The 20,675-nt window shown below is 40.3% G+C and overlaps 1 protein-coding gene across 50 annotated transcripts in view; it reads right to left on the reverse strand.

Annotated features, from left to right (window-relative positions):
- The window catches only part of Chd6 (chromodomain helicase DNA binding protein 6), a 172,757-nt gene that overhangs the window by 54,244 nt on the left and 97,838 nt on the right, over window positions 1-20,675 (reverse strand). For all 50 annotated transcript variants that reach the window (XR_007978049.1, XR_007978032.1, XR_007978007.1 and 47 more), the window contains exons 16-18: window positions 18,442-18,697; window positions 17,129-17,339; window positions 11,286-11,481 (exon numbers count right to left, since the gene is read on the reverse strand). Coding sequence is in view for 1 of the 50 variants with exons in the window: in XM_052184182.1 (XP_052040142.1) it covers window positions 11,286-11,481; window positions 17,129-17,339; window positions 18,442-18,697 (663 nt within the window). In the remaining 49 variants the exon portion in view is untranslated. The remainder of the gene's footprint in view (window positions 1-11,285; window positions 11,482-17,128; window positions 17,340-18,441; window positions 18,698-20,675) is intronic.

Here is a 20,675-nt window from a genome sequence, read left to right on the forward strand (position 1 = left end):
TCTTAAAAACCTAAAAAGTTAATCTGTACAATCCTGATAAAATACTTACTATGGATCTAAGGTCACTTCCGTCATGTGCACTGTTTCCTAGCTCCCTCTACAGGAATGCATTTAAAAAACACACAAACTGTTTTGCTTTGCTTTGCTTTGTCTTGTTTTTATCTTACCTTGTTCAGAGAGAGGGAGAGACAGACATAAATATATGTAGCCCAATAAAAATAAGTGCTAGTATTTAAGACCAGCCTGTCTACATACTGAATTCCAGGCTAGCCAGAATTAACACAACGAGACTGTCTCACTCCCCAAATGATTGAATGAATGCTGGCATATACACATGTATTTTCTCTATTTTCATTCACCAATATAGACTCTATAGCAGTTTACAAAGATACCCCCATCCTTTTTTTAAAAGTAAGTATATACTACAGTTTATTCAGCTTTTTTTTTTACTGACAAAAAACTGAATTTTAAAAGTTTTGTTCCTTCCGTATATTATGTGGTAGCAAATCTTTGTTTCTGGGAAATTTGTTGGATAATTCTGGTAAATAAAGGCAGTGATCAATGGACTAGCAAGATGGCTCAGTGGGTAAAGGCATCTGTCATCATGCCTGATAGCCTTCAGGGTCCCACAGGAGAGCACCATCTCCCACAGGTGTCCTCTGACCTCCACATTTCTGCTGTGGCGCATATCCTTCACCCCAATAAATAAATATGTGTAATAAAAGTAAATTAACAAAATGTAATTAAAAATAAAGTGATTAGGTAAACAGTATAGTTGATAAGATACTGTGATTCTCAACCTTCCTAATACTGCAACCCTTTCTTTAATTCAGTTCATGTTGTAGGGACCTCCAACCATAAATTTATTTTCATTGCTACTTTATAACTAATTTTACTGTTATGAATTATAATGTTAATACCTGTGCTTTCAGATAGCCTTAGGTGGCCTATACCCCTCAGGCTAAGAACTGCTGATCTAGAAGGTGAGTAACACCACCTTCTACTGACCATTAAGCACCAACGCTTCCCCCCTGGGTTATATGAGGTTGAAGGTAAGTACAAGAGAAAGCTGAGTAAGTATTCTAGGCACTGGTCTTGCAGAGGAATGTAACATACACACTACATGATTTAATAGTATACACATTTCCTTTCTTATTCATGCCTCAAGCCCAACTTCTATACAAGGCAGAAATGTGCTCAAATGAAGTCACTTACACACCCAGCAATGAACCCCACCCAGGAGATGGAACAGTCTACAGAGGCATCCACAGGAATTCTGTGAATCTGCAAGAACACATCACTCTTGACTGTCTTCTACTGCCTGCCTTAGTTTGAGACCAAGGTGACATTAATCATACACATGGAGGTCTGTAGAACAAAAGAAAGAAGGAATAGGGCCTCTGACTACAATGAAGATATCTTACTTGTGCCAGACTCCTCACCTATGGGATTCTTGCTAACCAAGAAAAACAAGCAGCTAAATTACATCAGCAGAGAAACATAGGCTCTTTTCCCCAAGAAAACTAACCTGAAATGACAACAGGATGAGTAGTTTTTGTCACATTTAAGAGACTTGTCATTATATGGTCAAATAAATAAAAGTATTTATTTTCCTACTCAGAACTCACACATATAAATGTAAGGTAGAGAGAAACATTAGGACAGCAACCCAAATAAGATGCATCAGCAAGGGTATGGAGTGGGACAGGACACAGTTGGACAGGGATGATGATAAAATCTTTTACCTCTGGGAAAAATCAGAGTTCCAACTTTCTGCCTGATTTGTAGATTCACACTTTGTTCTTTACTTTTTGATATATCTGCGACTAATAAAAGCCTAATACAATGTTTTAAGAAAATAAAACAAGTTAGAAAGAGCAATTTGCAAATTAATTTGGAATAACCAAAACTCCAGGAGAGCAAAAACTATTCTTAGCATTAAAAGAACTTTTGGGGGAATCACCATCCATGACCTCAAGCTGTACTACAGAACAATAGTGATAAAAACTGCATTGTGTTGGTATAAAGATAGGCAGGTAAATCAATGGAATAGAATTGAAGACCCAGAAATGAACCCACATCCTTATGGTCACTTGATCTTTGACAAAGGAGCTAAAACCATCCTGTGGAGAAAAGACAGCATTTTCAAGAAATGATGCTGGTTCAACTGGCAGTCAGCATGTAGAAGAATGCAAAGGACATTCTTATGTCCTTGTACAAAGCTCAAGTCCAAGTGGATCAAGGACCAGAAAACCAGATACACTGAATCTAATTAATAAAGGGAAAGTGGGGAAGAGCCTCGAAGAGCACAGGGGAAAATTTCCTGAAGAGAACACCAATAGCTTTTGCTCTAAGATTAACAAGCAACAAATGGGACCTCATAAAATTGCAAAGCTTCTATAAGGCAAAGGACACTGTCAATAGGACAAAACGGCAAGCAACAGATTGAAAAAGATCTTTACCAATCCTATATCCAATAGAGGGCTAATATCCAATATATATAAAGAACTAAAGAAGTTAGACTCCAGAGAACTAAATAACCCTATTAAAAATGGTGTATAGAGCTAAACAAAGAATTCTCAACTGAGGAATACTGAATGGCTGAGAAACACTAAAGAAATGTTCAACATCCTTAGTCATCAGGGAAATGCAAATCAAAATCACCCCAAGATTCTACCTCATACCAGTCAGAATGGCTAAGATCCAATAATCAGATGACAGCAGATGCTGTTGAGGATGTGGAAAAAGAGGAACACTCCTTCACTGCCGGTGAAGCTGAGTCAACCATTCTGGAAATCAGTCTGGAGGTTCCTCAGAAAATTGGACACAGTACTATCTGAGGACCCAGCTATACCACTCCTGGGCATATATCCAAAAGACGCTCCAACATATAACAAGGACACATGCTCCACTGTGTTCATAGCAGCCTTATTTATAATAGCCAAAAGCTAGAAAGAACCCAGATGTCCCTCAACAGAGGAATGGATACAGAAAATGTGATACATTTACACAATGAAGTGCTTTTAAAAACAATGACTTCATGAAATTTGCAGGCAAATCGATAGAACTAGAAAATATCCCGAGAGAGGTAACCCAGTCACAAAAGAACACACATGGTATGCACTCACTGATAAGTGGATATTAGCCTAGAAGCTCAGAATACTCAGGATACAATTCACAGACCACATGAAGCTCAAAAACAAGGAAGACCAAAGTGTAGATGCTTCAGTCCTACTTAGAAGGAGGAACAAAATAATCATGGGAGATAAGGGTGGGAGGGACTTGGGAGGAAGAGAAGAGGAGGAGGAGGAGAAAAAAGGGGAGCAGGATCAGGAATGGGAGGAGGTGGGGGTGATGTACAGAGGGTCAGGAAATTGAATGGAGGGAGGTATATAGTAATGAGAGATAAGGAACTGGGGGTAGCCAATAGAAAGTCCCAGATGCCAGGAAAGCAAGAGACTTCCAGGACCCAACAGGGATGACGTTAGCTGAAATACCCAGGAAAGGGGAGGGAGAACCCGTGGAGACCATATCCACTAGTGGCCCCTGGTTGAGGGATGGGGCCACCCACTCATCTGCAAAATTTTAACCCAGAATTGTTCCTGCTTAAAGGAAATATAGGGAGAAAGAGTGACACAGAGACGGGAGGAAAGGCCATCCAGAGACTGCCCTACCTGGGGATCTACCCTATTTGCAGACACCAAACCCAGACACTATTGCTGATGCCAAGAAGAGCTTGCTGACAGGAGCCTGGTGTATCTGTCTTCTGAGAGGCTCTACGAAAGCCTGACCAATACAGATGCGGATGTTCGCAGCCACCCATTGGACTGAGCCCAGGGACCCCAATGGAAGAGTTAGGGGAAGGACTGAAGGAGCTGAAGGGGTTTGCAATCCCATAGGAAGAACAACAATATCAACCAACCAGATCCCCCAGAGCTCCCAGGGACTAAGCCACCAAGCAAACAGTACACATATAGGGACGCATGGCTCCAGCCACATATGTAGCAGAGGATGGCCTTGTCAGACATCAATGGGAGGGGAGGCCCTTGGTCCTGTGGAGGCTCGATGCCTCAGTGAGGGGAATGGTAGGGAGGTGAGGCAGGAGTGGAGGGAAACACCCTCATAGAAGCAGGGGGAAGGGCAATGGGATACGGGGTTTGCATAGCGGAAACCAAGAAAGGAGATAACATTTGAAATGTAAATAAATAAAATATCTAATAACAAAAAGAAAACAGCTACAGATCCCAGTGATTTTAATGCAAATACAGGGTACAGTTCAGTTATCTAGCAGTGACAGGTTATAAATGAATTCTGCCTTGAGTTTACTACTGCCAATCTCACGTATAAGTGAAAAAGACTTTATACTATACCTTTTACAATTGTGTAAAAATGAAATGGATGGGTGGTACAAAAAACAAACAAAAGGCTATCTTTTTTCCATTGGATGTTTTCAGCCCCTTTGTCGAGGATCAAGTGGCCATAGGTGTGTGGGTTCATTTCTGGATCTTCAATCCTGTTCCATTGATCTGTCTGCCTGTCACTGTACCAATACCATGCAGTTTTTAACACTATTGCTCTGTAGTATTGCTTGAGGTCAGGGATACTGATTCCCTCAGAATTTCTTTTGTTGCTGAGAATAGTTTTAGCTATCCTGGGTTTTTTGTTATTCCAGATGAATTTGTTAATTGCTTTTTCTAACTCTGTGAAGAATTGAGTTGGGATTTTGATGGGTATTGCATTAAATCTGTATATTGCTTTTGGCAAAATGGCCATTTTAACTATATTGATTCTGGCGATCCATGAGCATGGGAGGTTTTCCCATTTTTTGAGGTCTTCTTCCATTTCCTTCTTCAGAGTCTTGAAGTTCTTGTCGTAAAGATCTTTCACATGTTTGGTAAGAGTCACCCCAAGATACTTTATACTGTTTGTGGCTATTGTGAAGGGGGTCGTTTCCCTAATTTCTTTCTCAGCCTGCTTATCCTTTGAGTATAGGAAGGCCACTGATTTGCTTGAGTTGATTTTATAACCTGCCACTTTGCTGAAGTTGTTTATCAGCTGTAGGAGTTCTCTAGTGGAGTTTATTGGGTCACTTAGGTAGACTATCATGTCATCTGCAAATAATGATAGTTTGACTTCTTCCTTTCCAATTTGTATCCCTTTGACCTCCTTATGTTGTCGATTGCCTGAGCTAGTACCTCAAGTACAATATTGAAAAGATAAGGAGAGAGGGGGCAGCCCTGTCTAGTCCCTGATTTTAGTGGGATTGCTTCAAGTTTCTCTCCATTTAGTTTGATGCTGGCTACCAGTTTGCTGTATATTGCTTTTACTATGTTTAGGTATGGGCCTTGAATTACTGTTTTTTCCAAGACTTTAAGCATGAAAGGATGCTGAATTTTGTCAAATGCTTTTTCAGCATCCAATGAAATGACCATGTGGTTTTTTTCTTTGACTTTGTTTATGTAGTGGATTGCATTGATGGATTTCCGTATATTAAACCAACCCTGCATTCCCGGGATAAAGCCTACTTGATCATGGTGGATGATCGTTTTGATGTGTTCTTGGATTCGGTTGGCAAGAATTTTATTGAGTATTTTTGCATCGATGTTCATAAGGGAAATTGGTCTGAAGTCTCTTTCTTTGTTGGATCTTTAAAAAATGTGGTATATCTACACAATGGAGTACTATTCAGCCGTTAGAAACAATGAATTCATGAAATTCTTAGGCAAATGGATGGAGCTAGAAAACATCATACTAAGTGAGGTAACCCAGACTCAAAAGGTGACTCATGGTATGCACTCACTAATAAGTGGATATTAACCTAGAAAACTGGAATACCCCAAACATAATCCATACATCAAATGAGGTACAAGAAGAAAGGAGGAGTGGCCCCTTGTTCTAGAAAGACTCAGTGAAGAAGTATAGGGCAAAACCAGAATGGGGAAGTGGGAAGGGGTGGGTGGGAGGACAGGGGGAGAAAAGGGGGCTTATGGGACTTTCGGGGAGTGGGGGGCTAGAAAAGGGGAAATCATTTGAAATGTAAATAAAAAATATATCGAATAAACACACACACACACACACAAAAAAAAAAAAAAACCAAAAAAACAAAAACAAAAACAAAAATACAATCGGACCAAAAAAAAAACAAAAAAAAAAAAAACAAAAAATAAAAACAAAACCCAAAACAGTCAGGTACTGTAGGTCACACCTCAGGTGGCAGAGCAGGAGGAGTGTGAGGCTAGCCAGGGCTACAGAGTAAGACCCTGCCAAATAAAAAAAGACTTAAGGATTCACAACAGAACCCCAAACCCAAAGCTGTTTCCTCCTTCCTACCCTCATTTGCTTCCAAGTTAGCAGCTTGTAACATTTTAAAAGCATATTTTCCTTAACACTTTAAATTATACTTATTTCTTAATTAAAACCTGCACAATCACAAGTTAAAAAACAACTCCTAGTCGGGCGGTGGTGGCGCACGCCTGTAATCCCAGCACTCTGGGAGGCAGAGGCAGAGGCAGGCGGATTTCTGAGTTCGAGGCCAGCCTGGTCTACAGAGTGAGTTCCAGGACAGCCAGGGCTACACAGAGAAACCCTGTCTCGAAAAAAACCAAATCCAAAAGACCAAAAAAAAAAAAAAAACCCAACTCCTAGTCTTTCCATAACTAAACCACTTTCCTTTCTCTGCTGAATTTCTTGACCAGTTTTCCAACTGTGAATATCATGAGGCATGGTACTGTCATTTTCTAGCAAGGAGGAGGAACCAGCTCCCCACCTTCCTGGGAGCAGTATGGCAGGCTCCTAGAGACGTTCTATGGCCACAGAAGGGGCTGTCTCCTCAGTATGGATTCCCTTTCTTTCTTTCAAACTCTCACAGACACATGGCAGCTGCATTAGCCTGTGCTGTGCCTCGAGCGAGGCCATCTGCCTTCAGGGGGCATTAAGACACAGGAAGACCCTTGAGCTGTGCTGTCCACGACTGTTAACCTGAGCTCTCAAGCCTGGGGAACTCAACAGGTTGTTATGGAACAGCAACAAGGAAGGTGCTCTGTGGGAGAGACAGCTCAATACCCTGTTACTCTAAGAGGCCTTTCTCCTACCTTCAGCAAGACTTGGTTCCTAAGAAACATCTTCGTTACTGCACTTCCTTCTTAAGCTGTTGTTTCCACCGCTGTCATTTTTTAAACTTTGGTGTTAAAGGGAACCTTGGCCCTGCTTGCTGCAGCCCTTTCCCTGTGGAGCCTCTGTGCCATGGAGTCCCTCCCTCTTGTCTCTGAACACAATTCTCTGCACTACCAGGCTCATCAGGACACCCTCCACTCTACTGAGGGCTGCCCCAGGGGCATGCTTAGCCACAACAGAAGAATGTGCACGAGTACGAGTCAGTGAGCCTCTATCTGGCTGTAAGTCTAGCTTTAGTACTTAAGTGCCTTAGGACTTTTTAAAGCTAAAGTTTTGATGCTCTATTGTTTACTTTTGTCTAATTTTGAATTAATTCTGATCTAGGCATGGGAGCAGGATATGATTTGCTGGGGAAAGCAGACTCCAACCAGATAAAGTAAATAAAAGATGAAATTCAATAATGATGTCTTATGAAGATCTAAATTTAAAAATATCTCTAGCCAGGCATGGTGGCACAGAGCTTGAAAGGTGGAGCAGGAAGATCTGAGTCCCACACCAGCCTAAGCTGTGCAGTAAGAGTTTTGTCTCCTAAAACCAAAACTAAAAAACAAACCACCTTAAGCACTCCTCCCTCTCCAGAAAAGAATCAGAGAGGGTCGAATGGATACACAGGAACAGTGAAAAACCTAAAACTGATGCTTGGCTGGTTTGCCAGAGTGCAGCTCTGTTCCCTAGGCCACAAACCTGCCTTGAAGATGTGTTTAGCACTACAGAAAATTATGAGAAGTGGGTCCTAGCAGAAGAAGATTAGGTTGGTGTAGAAATGTCTTTCAAGTGGATACTAGAAGCTGCTTCTCTGCTTCCTAGCTACTTCCATGAGCTGAACTGGATACTCCGCCAAGAGCCTGACACCATGATGTGTTGCCCTACTGCAGACCTGAAGGTAAGAGTGCTGACCATGGGGTGTAACCTCTGAAATGGCAAAGTCATAATAAATCCTTTGAGATAACCACTTAGCAAAAGTCCCTGACTCAGTCTCAGGTGCACTTTGGCAGAGTCCACTAATGCTAATCATGCTTACTTTACCTTTATGATCCTACAGGGATCCACCAGAAGTCGGGTAAAAAATATAGTTTATCCTTGCAAAAACAACTTTGGATTGGTCGAGATACTGCCATACTGTTTGAGACCACAGTGAACTCCCATTTTCTTTCACATGAACTGAGATCGCTGCTAAAATTTCACCACAACAGAAGTTAAATTCCAGTTCAAAATGGAATCTTTTCCCCGTGGTTTGATGTTTCTATCCGGCAGTATAGGTGGTATGTGCCTTAACCCATTCCTAGATAAATGTTTATGACTAAATCTATTTTCCAAAGACAATAGATGATTCATTTATTAAAAATATTGGCATGTATAAATAAATACATGGAAACAAAATGTCCTGAACAAGAATAATTCTTGGGAAAGATCTAGTAGTTTTTCTTTCTCATTAGTGTTAGGATCCCACTTTAGCCATCTTCACAGCTAATTTAGCTGCAGTCTTGACAATCATAGGGTGATCTGAAGGTCTGAGTCTCTAGCTTTCCTCTACGCTGTATATAAGTGCCCTGTGCAAGGGGAAATGTTATGAGAAATGGAAGTGTGTGTGTGCACCATTCTGTAGGCAGACTCCAGTCCATTCAGCAGCAGGAACCTTGCTTCATCTCTGTAGACTTAGAACTTGAACTGTCCCTCTATGTATCATCTTGTCTTTTCAACACACCAATCATCACCTCCCAATAATTATCAATCCAATTCCTTGTCTTTAAACTACCATATACTTTAATGAAACATTAATAATAACCAATAAAGCAACAAGTGAATCAGAAACAGAGAAGCTGCCTGGAAGACCAAGAGCCAAAAACGTAGAATTCTAAGAGTGAATGATTCCCTCCCTCATATGTTCTGTGATGTCCTGGCATGCAAGCTGACACCTAGGACCATCTGCAGTGTTGGTCTGCTAGGTCTCTTCATTTAGGCTGAGTGCTAGAGAAAGCTCACAAACTGACAGCACACTGAACAACTTCACAGTACTTCACAACTTCAGCATGGCTTCACTAATATTCTTTATCTTTTGCTAAGTCCCAGCAGTACATACTAACAATTGCCATTCAAAAGTGTCTACTCTCTTCACAGATCTAATTAATTCTGGGAAGCTCAACTCATTTCTTTTGGTTGCTGCACATGCAAATCAATCATCTTAGATGACTTCATCTCTCCATTAGGTAAGGCATGCTCATCTTTTGCTTTTCTTGATATTTTATCTATTCAATTGGAGATGTTTACAATCCATTAGGTGAGGCATTGTGATTCCAAAATCTCTGCCTCTGGCCTTATGCTTCCAATTTCCCTTCTGGAAATTCCTATAGACATGTCCAAACTAGCCACTCATTTTGGATTCTTATACTATTCTTCTCCTTGACATTTTGTCTTATAACCAATCTGATGTTGAGTGTGTATTACAAAATAACATGGAATTTCACAGTTGCCAAGGGCTCAAGAAATGATCTGTCTAGGGTTAGTTAACCATTGGCAAAGTGCCTGATGGTAACTATTTGTGGCTTTTGAGGTTTTTCTTGTCAAGCAAAGATAATATACACAGGCATGAGCTACATTCAAATAAAACTATTAAATAAATAGGTGGCAGCCACAAAGGTAATACTTTCCTAGTTTTTTGTTTGTTTGTTTTGTTTTAAATCTTGGATACTTTTAGTTGCTGGGAATTTAATAGAGGGCTTTGCATAAGCTAGGCAAATGCTCTCCCATGACCCACATCTGTAATCCAAATTAGGCTCTTTCAGAGAGATCAAATACTAGCTTTTGTCTTTCAAGTTAAATGTTGAGCAAATGCTACTTATTCAAAAACTGTATTTATGAAATTTAGCAACCCATCTCTGATTCTAAAATCCCATTGCTGGGACAAAGGACTGACAGTCAATTATTTATAACTACCAGTTTATTTAAAACACTGGCTTTTAACTACCACACTGTTTTCAACACACACAAGATAATTTAGAGACTCATTAAAGAGAAGAACAGAAGAGACTAACTTTGTGGAAGTGAAGAGGTAGGAAGGAAGGCCTGCTCTTCAGTTTGATACCCTTGTCTTGGCATCTCTCCTCTTGCAGCACCCCCTAGAGGCCCCTCGAGTTAAACAAATCCTCCTAGTATTTTGTATCAAGAGCTTATTGGATTATTAGCCATTTATACATACTTCCAATATTAGCCAATATTTCAAAATTTAGTATACATTAGGATGAAGTTAATCATGAGCAATAATGGATATGAGTTTATTTTCTAACAGTTTTTCTGAGAAGTTAGCAAATTTTACGGCTGATTCACTGCACAATCTAGTAGCTGCACTGAATTTATTTTTGAAACAGAGCTGATTATTCCAAATAAAGGCACTACCCTTTTATTTATTGTTCATTATGTTTGCTTTTATTACACTTACATTTTGTGTGTGTGTGTGTGTGTGTGTGCGCGCGCACGGGACAGATCAAGGGAGTTGGTTCTCCTCTTCAGACTGTGTGGGTGCTGGATGTCAGACTCAGCTTGTCAGGCTGGGGGCGAGCACCCTTACTTGTCAATCCATTGTCCATTGCCTGTTCTTAACATGTTTTTACAATAATCTTTGTAAAGTCACATGTTATTTAGTTTAACTGCAATTGGAAAAATAGAATCTACAAATCCACTAACGTGGACACATATAACTTTTGACACATGCATCAGATGGAGAGCAAACTGCCTAGTGAGAGCGCCTGTTCCTCTGAGACACTATACAGCTTTCCCACTTTTTTTTGGTTAATTAATTTACTGTACCTGACAGGCGACAGCAAACAAACTGAAGGGAAAATGCCAGATACTTAAGTTTGATAACAGCAGTTCTAGTTTGTGTTTGGAGGCGATTACTTAGAAACATCCCTTCATTTCAACCAAAGGGAGAAAATTACTCTCTAATCAGTGGGAAGGGTCAACACCTACTTTTCATTTAGTTTCTTCTAGCCAAATCCCTAAGAGCTGATCCCATAGCATGCAGCACAGCAGACAATCTATAACTAAGCCAGACTTTGTTATCAAATTCTGGGAGTCAGGGCAGCTAAATAAAGAGTTATCATCCTAATGGTTACCTGCAAATCATTTTGTGGGTTCCAGTCAGAATCAAATATGATGCAGGTATCAGCAGCTGTGAGATTGATTCCCAGGCCTCCCGCTCTGGTGCACAGAAGAAAGACAAAGCGGTCTGAGTCTGGCTTACAGAACCGGTCGATGGCTGCCTGGCGCAGGTTTCCCCGTACTCGCCCATCAATTCGCTCATAGGTGTATCTGAGGGGACCCAAATGAATGAAAGCCCAGGTGTTAATCATGGTTCAAAGAACAAACAATTAGGAAGCTACTGCCCAACGGCCTCAAATACATCACTTCTAATTTGGATCAGATGACTACAGCCTCTAAGGAGTCCCACCCACTACAGATGAAGCAGAGAAGATTAAAATTGCACTGAAAAAAAAAAAAAAGAACAACAACGAAAAGCTAGTTATAAATCAAGGATGCCTACAAGACTTAAAATCATCAAGTATTGATCGCTAATAAATTGTTCAAACAACTTATTCTCCCAAATTTCCCAGTTTATACTAGCAAAGAATGCCATCCTACAATTTTTCTAGCAGAGAACGAATATAAGCCTTAACCATTGATTTCAGCAGTGCTCATAACTGGGCTCCGAGTTCACTTATGTTTCCAGTTGCTCAGGGCACTTGGAAGTGGAAAGGAGCCTGTATTGCCAGGCCTGGGCTGTGAACTGGTCACTTGCACCCTGTTGGTTTCTCAAACACGTTAAAGGTGCAGAGCAAAACCTCCATGTGCAAAGTTACACCACAGAAAAGGGTTTCTAAGACGTTCGGCAAACAGGAAGACTAAAGACCATGAAGAGGACAATGGAGTGAGGTGGAGGGCACCTGCTTCAAGAGATCAGAAAGATATGGATGGCATGGTGGGGTAAAGAAAGCAGTATAGTAGCTTCAGAGTGTCTGGCTTTAGGTGGAGGTCCTTGATCCATTTGGATTTGAGCTTAGTACAAGGAGACAAGGATGGATCAATTCGCATTCTTCTGCATGCTGACCTCCAGTTGAACCAGCACCATTTGTTGAAAAGGCTATCTTTTTTCCATTGGATGTTTTCAGCCTCTTTGTCGAGGATCAAGTGACCATAGGTGTGTGGGTTCATTTCTGGATCTTCAATCCTGTTCCATTGATCTGCCTACCTGTCACTGTACCAATACCATGCAGTTTTTAACACTATTGCTCTGTAGTATTGCTTGAGGTCAGGGATACTGATTCCCCCAGAATTTCTTTTGTTGCTGAGAATAGTTTTAGCTATCCTGGGTTTTTTGTTATTCCAGATGAATTTGAGAATTGCTCTTTCTAACTCTGTGAAGAATTGAGTTCCCAAAAGATTCCCCAGCATGTAATAAGGATACATGTTCCACTATGTTCATAGCAGCCCTATTTATAATTGCCAGAAGCTGGAAAGAACCCAGGTATCCCTCAACAGAAGAGTGGATGCCAAAAATGTGGTATATATACACAATGGAGTAATGCATTCACTAATAAGTGGATATTAACCTAGAAAACTGGAATACCCAAAACATAATCCATACATCAAATGAGGTACAAGAAGAACGGAGGAGTGGCCCCTTGTTCTGGAAAGGCTCAGTGAAGCAGTATAGGGCAAAACCAGAACGGGGAAGTGGGAAGGGTTGGGTGGGAGGACAGGGGGAGAGAAGGGGGCTTATGGGACTTTCGGGGAGTAGGGGGCTAGAAAAGGGGAAACCATTGGAAATGTAAATAAAAAATATATCAAATAAAAAAAATATATATAAAAAAAGAAAGCAGTATAAAGAATAGGAAATGAAGATGCATTAAAGAATAGGAAATGAAGATGCTCCGGGACATACTGCTACTGTCCATTCAGAAGACAAAGCACAGGAGAACATTCATGTGGATACTGTGAAATTGACAGAGCAGTACTGCATACAACAATCTTATTTAACAGAGCAGTGATGCATAGAACAATCTTACTTCTCCTGTGTCTAACCTGAAGCCTATCAATGCCAAGACCTTGAATCAATGCAGGAAACAAGTCTCTAGCCCAGTGAGATAACTGGTAAGATTACATAAAGACAGGCAATGTAGATGATTCTGTATGTGGGTGGCTTTGAAGGCAGAATTCATCAAGACAGTGAAGAAAGATACAAATGAAGAAACCAGCCAAGGAAATGAATGGGAAGAAACCTAATTGATGAAGATTTACACTGTGACCAAAGCGAACAGCAGCTTTGAGACTCTTTCCCTCACACACTCACAAGGTAACCATACACACAAGTGTGGGTGGTCTTTGTTACTCTTTTAAAATTAGAATATATCAAAGAAGAATATTTTCTGGAGCTAGAGTATTAAAAAGACTGACCAAAGATATTTTATGACATAAGATGAAAAAGACTAAGGATTAGATGTAAGTATCTTAATCTAAGTTGGGCAGTGGTGGCCCATACCGTTAATCCTAGCACTTGGGAGGCAAAGGCAGGCTGATTTCTGAGTCTGTGGCCAGCCTGGTATATAGAGTGAGTTCCAGGACAGCCAGGGCTACACAGAGAAACCATGTTTCAGAAACAAAAACAAAAACAAAAACAAAAAACAAACAAACAACCCAACCAACCAACGAACCAAACAAACAAACAAAAAAAACCCAAATAAACAACAAGTATCTTAATCTAACATTTGTAACCACCATTAACACCGACAGAAGCAAGTCCTTAGGTGTCTGCTCTGTACCAGACACTACGTATGCAGTACATGCTTGACTATGCATTACTGCATTTAATTCTCACAGTGATCCTATGAGGTATTTCTATCCTCTTCCTCATTCCCCACCTATGGAAACTTCACAGCAAGGCAATCATACAAACAAATCAGCATGCCCAGCCACAAGCTGGTAACGTTAGAGACACATTAGGGACATTAGTACAGTTTGGGAACTTAAAACTGACTGAAGGCAGACTCAGTATACCTAGATATCAAAATGGTGCTGATCAAGCAATGCTGCACTCTGTATTGGGCTATGTGTGATAGGGCAGAAACAGCCCAGAACTTAGTGAGAAGATAGAGCTAGGATTCTATTAAACAATAGCCTCCTTCCCTTCTATGTCAATAAGCAATGCTACAAGAACAGAGGATGGAGGTCTTAGGACAAGACACCCTCGAGCATCAAGGAGAAGCCAGAGGCCTAAGGGTTCTAAGTTGGAATTGGTACAGCATTTGGGAAGTAATAGGGATGCTGTAGCTTGATGTCATGAGGAGAGGGGGTGGGTGTGTATGTGTGTGTGTGTGGTATTTGTGTATGTGTGTTTTCTCCATAAAGTAGAAAGCATCCCGGCATCTGTAACATACCAACAACTTTCAGACAATATGTGTGCAGAATGGCTGAGACAAGGATTCCCACTATCATTTGTTTAGTTCTGAAGGAGTGCTCTTAAAGGAAAAACTAAAAATGGATTATGTGAACTGTGAAATCACTCCACACGCTCCCTACTTCTATGGCAGATCTGGCGGTGCTCCCACTTCTTTATGAGAGTCTGGCATGAAATTAAATGAGGACAAAACCCTAACAGACAGCTGGTCCTGTGCAGACACTCAGGAACAAAGAGAGCCTTGAGAGCCAGTGACGCTGAACGAAGAAACCAGACACCATAAACTTTTCCACACCAAACTTCAGCAATCAACCCTCGGTAATGATTGCATTTTGAAGGAGATCCCTAGAAGCTAAGGTGGCTCATTATGCTGTAATTCTGAGAAACTGTCATATGGAACAAGAAGCAGGTGGCACTCTGGAGAAACCTCTGAGAGACAGGCTAGGGGTAGAGACAACATGTTTTTGGTACAAGACTTGTTGAACTCAGAAGGTCTGAAGGGAAATGAGCAATATTCTTGTCTATCAGCAACAAGCAGTTCACTATGTATCTATAACACAGGTCTCAACAACAGGGAGGTAGGTGGTCCTCCACATTAATTAACTCAATAGTGTTCATAAATGGCCTAGGAAGATACAGACAGTAACATAATTTTCAATTTCTCCAAGATCTCACTTAATCTCTGTCTATTTAATGTATAAAAGTCCAATAAAATCCTATTGTGAATATATCTCCCTCCCCTCTTTATAAAATATATATTCGTATACAAGTACATTGCAGTTAAGGTCTAGAATGGTTACAAGTAAATTTAAAGAATAATTTTGAAGTTCATCTAGAAAAATGTGAGCAAAATAATAGACTTAAAAATATTTTTATTTATGTGTATGTATGTCTACGTTTATGCCACATGTGTACAGGTGCCTGTGAAGGCCAGAGAGGGTGTTGAGACCCTACAGCTGAAATTACAGGCAACCATGAGTTGCTCAGTGCAGGTTCTGGAAACTAAATCTGGAGCCTCTGTAAGAGCAGCAAGTGCTCTTAACCACGGAACCAGCTCTACTGCCCCAGAATAGACACATTGAAAGGAAGAATGGAAAGAATGAAAGTATTTGTAACACTTCAGTAAATGTTATAAGTAGTATTTGATAATAAATGTTTATTAAATAGAAAACTAGACAACTAGGCCTATTTGGGAAGAAAGTAAAGTTCTATAAATATTATTGCTCAAAATGAAAGGCTAAAGAGAGACAGTCTTCAGGCATGAATAGGATTTGTCCAGGATGTCATGCTATATAGTTCATATTTTCAAAGAGAATCATAATTCTTAGCTTGAACACAAATTAAAATAAACAATAAAGGAAAAACAACCTAAAAGAAAGTTTAGTAAAGACTTATAATTCCCAAGTCTGTTCATTTCACTGTAACTCACTATCAAAACAAATGCCACTCTCCACAGTTACTTTTGAAGAGTAAGGTATTTATGAAGAACATGTGCTTCCACTGTAACTGTAAGAGTCTGCACTCCACAGTGAACTGACAAGCTACCCAGCGGTCCTGTTGGTTCTGGTTTAGATCCACCAGCTTCCCCTCTGTTTCTAGTATGGAGCTCAGAGAACTTTCCTTATGACCTAATCTTACTCTGAAGAATTACCTATGCATACTAAAGCCAGCACTTTTCTCAGTTAAGCCTGTCATTTATTTCAGTATTCTTTCTAGAAAGGGATTTAGTTTATAAGGACAAACAATTTTCAAGGACATTTGCTAAGACATCTAAGACTTATTCCAGTTTTACCACTTGAGAAGAAAGATGTGTAGTGCTAACACTACTAACTCTAAGGATCTTGTGAACTTTTATCCTTGCAGGGGCATTCTTAAAAATTTATCATCTTCAGATCCCTGGTGTATAACAGTGACAGAGAATCTAAAATAGTATGAGGAGACCAGGATGGTTCCTCTGTGAATCTAAATAATCTCCATGATACCAGACTTGTCCCTTGTACAGCCATGAAAGTCAGGTCCAATGAATTACAGGGCTAGGAGTAACGAGCTGGGTGCCACCATTAGTATCACACAGCCTCAGGGGGTCAGCTGAGTGGACACACAATTCTTCCTGAGTTGCTGGCTTAAGTACTTCTGAAACTTGAGGTGGCAGCTTCCAGGATGCATTTCTATTATGACATACAACAATACGTTACTATGTCATTTTCTCAGGCTGTCCTAATGCTACTGCAATTTTATTTCTTCCAACTGAATTTAAATATAAACAAGAGTGGGACTTTTCTGAAGCAACAGTAACTCCACATTATAAAAGCTATGAATTTACTCCAGACAGTTAAACTCGAGACTTGGTCCTATGATTGATTAATGATGGACTTTAGTCAATCTTTAAAAAGAGATTCCTTTTCTCTAATGGTGACTGTTCTGTTGTTAAGACCTATGCGAGTGGATGTTAAAGAAATACACTGTCTGTAGTGGTTGGCGAGTGTGCCAATGATAGAGGCTTACCTCCTCTGGATGAGATAATCTTCCAGGATGTCCAGACAGCGCACCATCTGAGAGAAGATGAGCACTTTGTGGCCCCCTGCAATGAGTTTGGGGAGAAGCTTGTCAATCAGGACCAGCTTCCCTGCTGCCTGGATCATGGCCTGTAGCTGGAAGTCAGAGGCTTCAGAGCTGTGGGCTTTCCTGAAATCTTCCAGAATCTTTTCCTCTGCCCCTGAAAAAGAATGGACAAAAGCATTCTTGAGTAAGACGTAATTAAAATCTGTTGTTTTGTAGATTCTGGGGAAACAATGAATCCTGACTCAGCAACTACTGGACCAGTAGCAGTCAGGCTCCAGGCGTAGTCGCTCTGCACCTCAGGCGTCAGTTGGCTGAAGCAGGAGGGGCCACATTGCTTTCCTAGAATTCCCTCTCGGAAACTCAAAGTCAGAGATGACAAGTATTAACCCAACTCACTCGGGTAAAGAAAATTATCCAGAGAGTTTGCAAAAAGACTTTCATACTTCTTCTTACTTTATAATTAATTATATAAGAATCCAAACTACACTACAATCAAAATTCCTCAGAAATCTTTCATATCCTCCCCCCTAAACAACAACAAAACACCCCAAAGCCAAATCAAAATACCCAAACTCAATCAATGGAGATGGCTCCCTGAGTTTGATCATCATCAGCATATAAAAAGATGGGTATGATAGCACATGCCTGTGATCCCAGCACAGGGGAGGCAGAGGGGGAAGGAGGCTACAGTCTCAGGCTTCCTAGCCAGCCAGCCTGGCTAAACCTATAAACCCTTGATTCAGTGAAAGGCCCTGTCTCAAAAACAAGATACAGAGTGACTGAGGAAGACACTAGATGTGGATCTCTGGTGGTACCACCACCACCACCACCACCACCGCTGCCACCCCTCCTCCCCTTTCTAATTAGTCAGTGTAACTAATATGACTGAACTTATATGCAGACTTTTAATCTCACTGCTACATCTTCATTCATTCAACTAAGTAACACACTTCTCTATTCTATAGCAAAGTTTGGGTTAGAGTACAGGTCATAAGGGCAGAAAACTGATGGGTAACGCCACCTCTCTGTCAGGCGTATTTACAGAAGTCCTGCAGAAACAGAGAATTGGTAGAAATTATTATATAATTTAGGTAGATCCATCAACCTCTTTGAAGCTCTGTTCTCTACTGTGTAAAAAGACAAAAATATGTTGTTGTCTAGTATATAAAGAGAACTTAGCACACAGGCCTTTCTTATTACTGGCTTTCAGCAGATCCATGCCTGCCCTGAGTTACTGCGCCGATTGCTGGACTCACCATTGATCAGGTAGGGGTGGTTACAGCATTTTCTCAGCTCCATCATAGTATTGATAAGATTGGGCATGTTGTGCTGATTTGCACCTTTGGTTAGGAAGGAAAAGTTTTTCTCTAGGATAGCACGATAGTACTTTTTCTGGATATTGGTTAGTTCTACTTCAATGATGGTCTCTTGCTTAGGAGCAAGGTTCTTCTCCACATCATCTTTCAGGCGCCGAAGCATCATTGGTTTTAGGATAGACTGCAATTTCTTTACCTGTTCAGGAAAAGGAAAGCCATTTATTTGCCCCAGTCTGGACTAAATGATCACTACGGTATGTCAACATTCACTATAATCTCTTCAATATCATCACAGTATTGAGATCATAAAAATGACATAAAATGTCATAGTCTGATCCCTGAAAACGGGGACCTTACAATAATATCTTGAGGAAAAAGGGATATGGTTTCAATCCACAAAGTATCAAGAACCTATGTGGTAACCTCTTAAGAGAGATAAAAAGGGAGAAGGAAGTCAGTACCTATTCTCTAGGATAGAGAAAACAAACCTTTCTTGTTCTTTTTGTAACACACACACACACACACATGCACAAAAGTTATATGAAGAATATTTTGTCTTGTTAGAAGGTACAAATGATACATTAAGAAGGAAGACTAAGACGCTGAAAAGGACAGAGTTAAGAACTTAGAGGCAGTTTGAAATGGAGCTACCCTATGCCTTTTAAGTAACAGCAGCAGTATTTGTATTTAGAAGTAGGAGTGTATGAAGAATGTTGTATAGCAATATCATGGGAGCGGTCACATGCAGGCCATTCAAAGCCTGGTAGTGTTCTCTGCTATAATCTGGCTCTGTGTCTAAGAGCCCACATCTGCACAAAGATCTCTATTCACTAGACTGCACCAAGGGAACTCTCTCCCTTTTCCAGAAGACAATGACAGGACAGGTAATTCGGAGTCAAAACAACTGAGTTAATCTCCATATGGCTCAAAGTGTGGTACCAGTAAGATCAATCTTGATGAGAAAATAAAATAAAGACAGGAGAATACAAAAGCAATGAAGTTCTACAGTCAGAAAGGGCTGGCTGTTCACTGTTTCTAAGGGACCTGCTGCAGCACTGCTTCCTGAAGAAACACAGCACTTGTGGGAAGGTTAAAGAGATACTGAAACAGGTTTTAAACGATGATGATGAGGAGGATGCTTTTTATATTGTACACAGATACTTCTGAGCTTATTATGTACTGTGTTTTAAAATAAACATTTCATCTTCAAACAGTAAGTAGAATGATGATTATCAGAGAGTGGGTCTGGGGAGACGTTGGTCAAAGATTATACCATTTTAATTAGACAGAACAAAGTCAAGAGAGCTATTATACAACATGGAAATGATAAAAAACAAACGTATTCTTGAGGACTGCTGTGACAGTGGATTTTGAGTATTCTCACAACAAAAAGTAAGATGATAATGTACTGCATAGATTAAGTAGCCTGATTCAGCTATTCTACTATGTATATATATTTCAAAGCATACTGCATACACACAAAAAAATGCAATTTTTGTGTCAATTAAAATAAACCAAATAGCTAGTATGTTTTTTTCTGTAACTAAACCCAATTTTAAACCTAACTTTCTTCAGACCTTGATTATCCGAAGGCATTTAGGAATGCAGTTCCCCCAGTGGGTGAAGAATCACTATGTAAGAGTCTTAGGAGGAAAACAGAGCTAGCTAAGTGTTACAGGTGCGGACAAATGTCAGTCTGCCACATGCTGGTTCAGCTTTTGCCCTTCACTTGGTTCATACCTGAATCACTTAGAGTATACTACATGCCAGACACTGTGCTGGTCAATACAACAAACACAACTTTGGAGAAGATGTGGGCCTTGTCCTCAAGGAGATCATTGTCTAGGAAGAAGAAAAAATGCATACCACAAATTAAGTGCAATGAGAGAAGAGGATGTATCCCCAACGGTCCACAAATGGAGAGTGGGTTGGAGCTGGTTTTTGAAGGATCCACAGATATTGAAATGCAGAGGGGGAAATTACATGTGCTCTTTAAGTTTTCTAAATTTTCATTTATTTTTTATTACTGTTTTCAAAGTCTGACTTGCATGACAAGTAAAAGCATCAGACCGGAACCAGAGCGCACTCTTGACATCAGTAGGCTGTAGTCTCAAACCTTTGTGGTCGCCAAATTTTTTACACCATCATGCTTTTGCCCTGTTGCTAACCAATTT

The sequence above is a fragment of the Apodemus sylvaticus genome, chromosome 5, assembly GCF_947179515.1.
Source record: "Apodemus sylvaticus chromosome 5, mApoSyl1.1, whole genome shotgun sequence".
NCBI lineage: Eukaryota > Metazoa > Chordata > Mammalia > Rodentia > Muridae > Apodemus > Apodemus sylvaticus.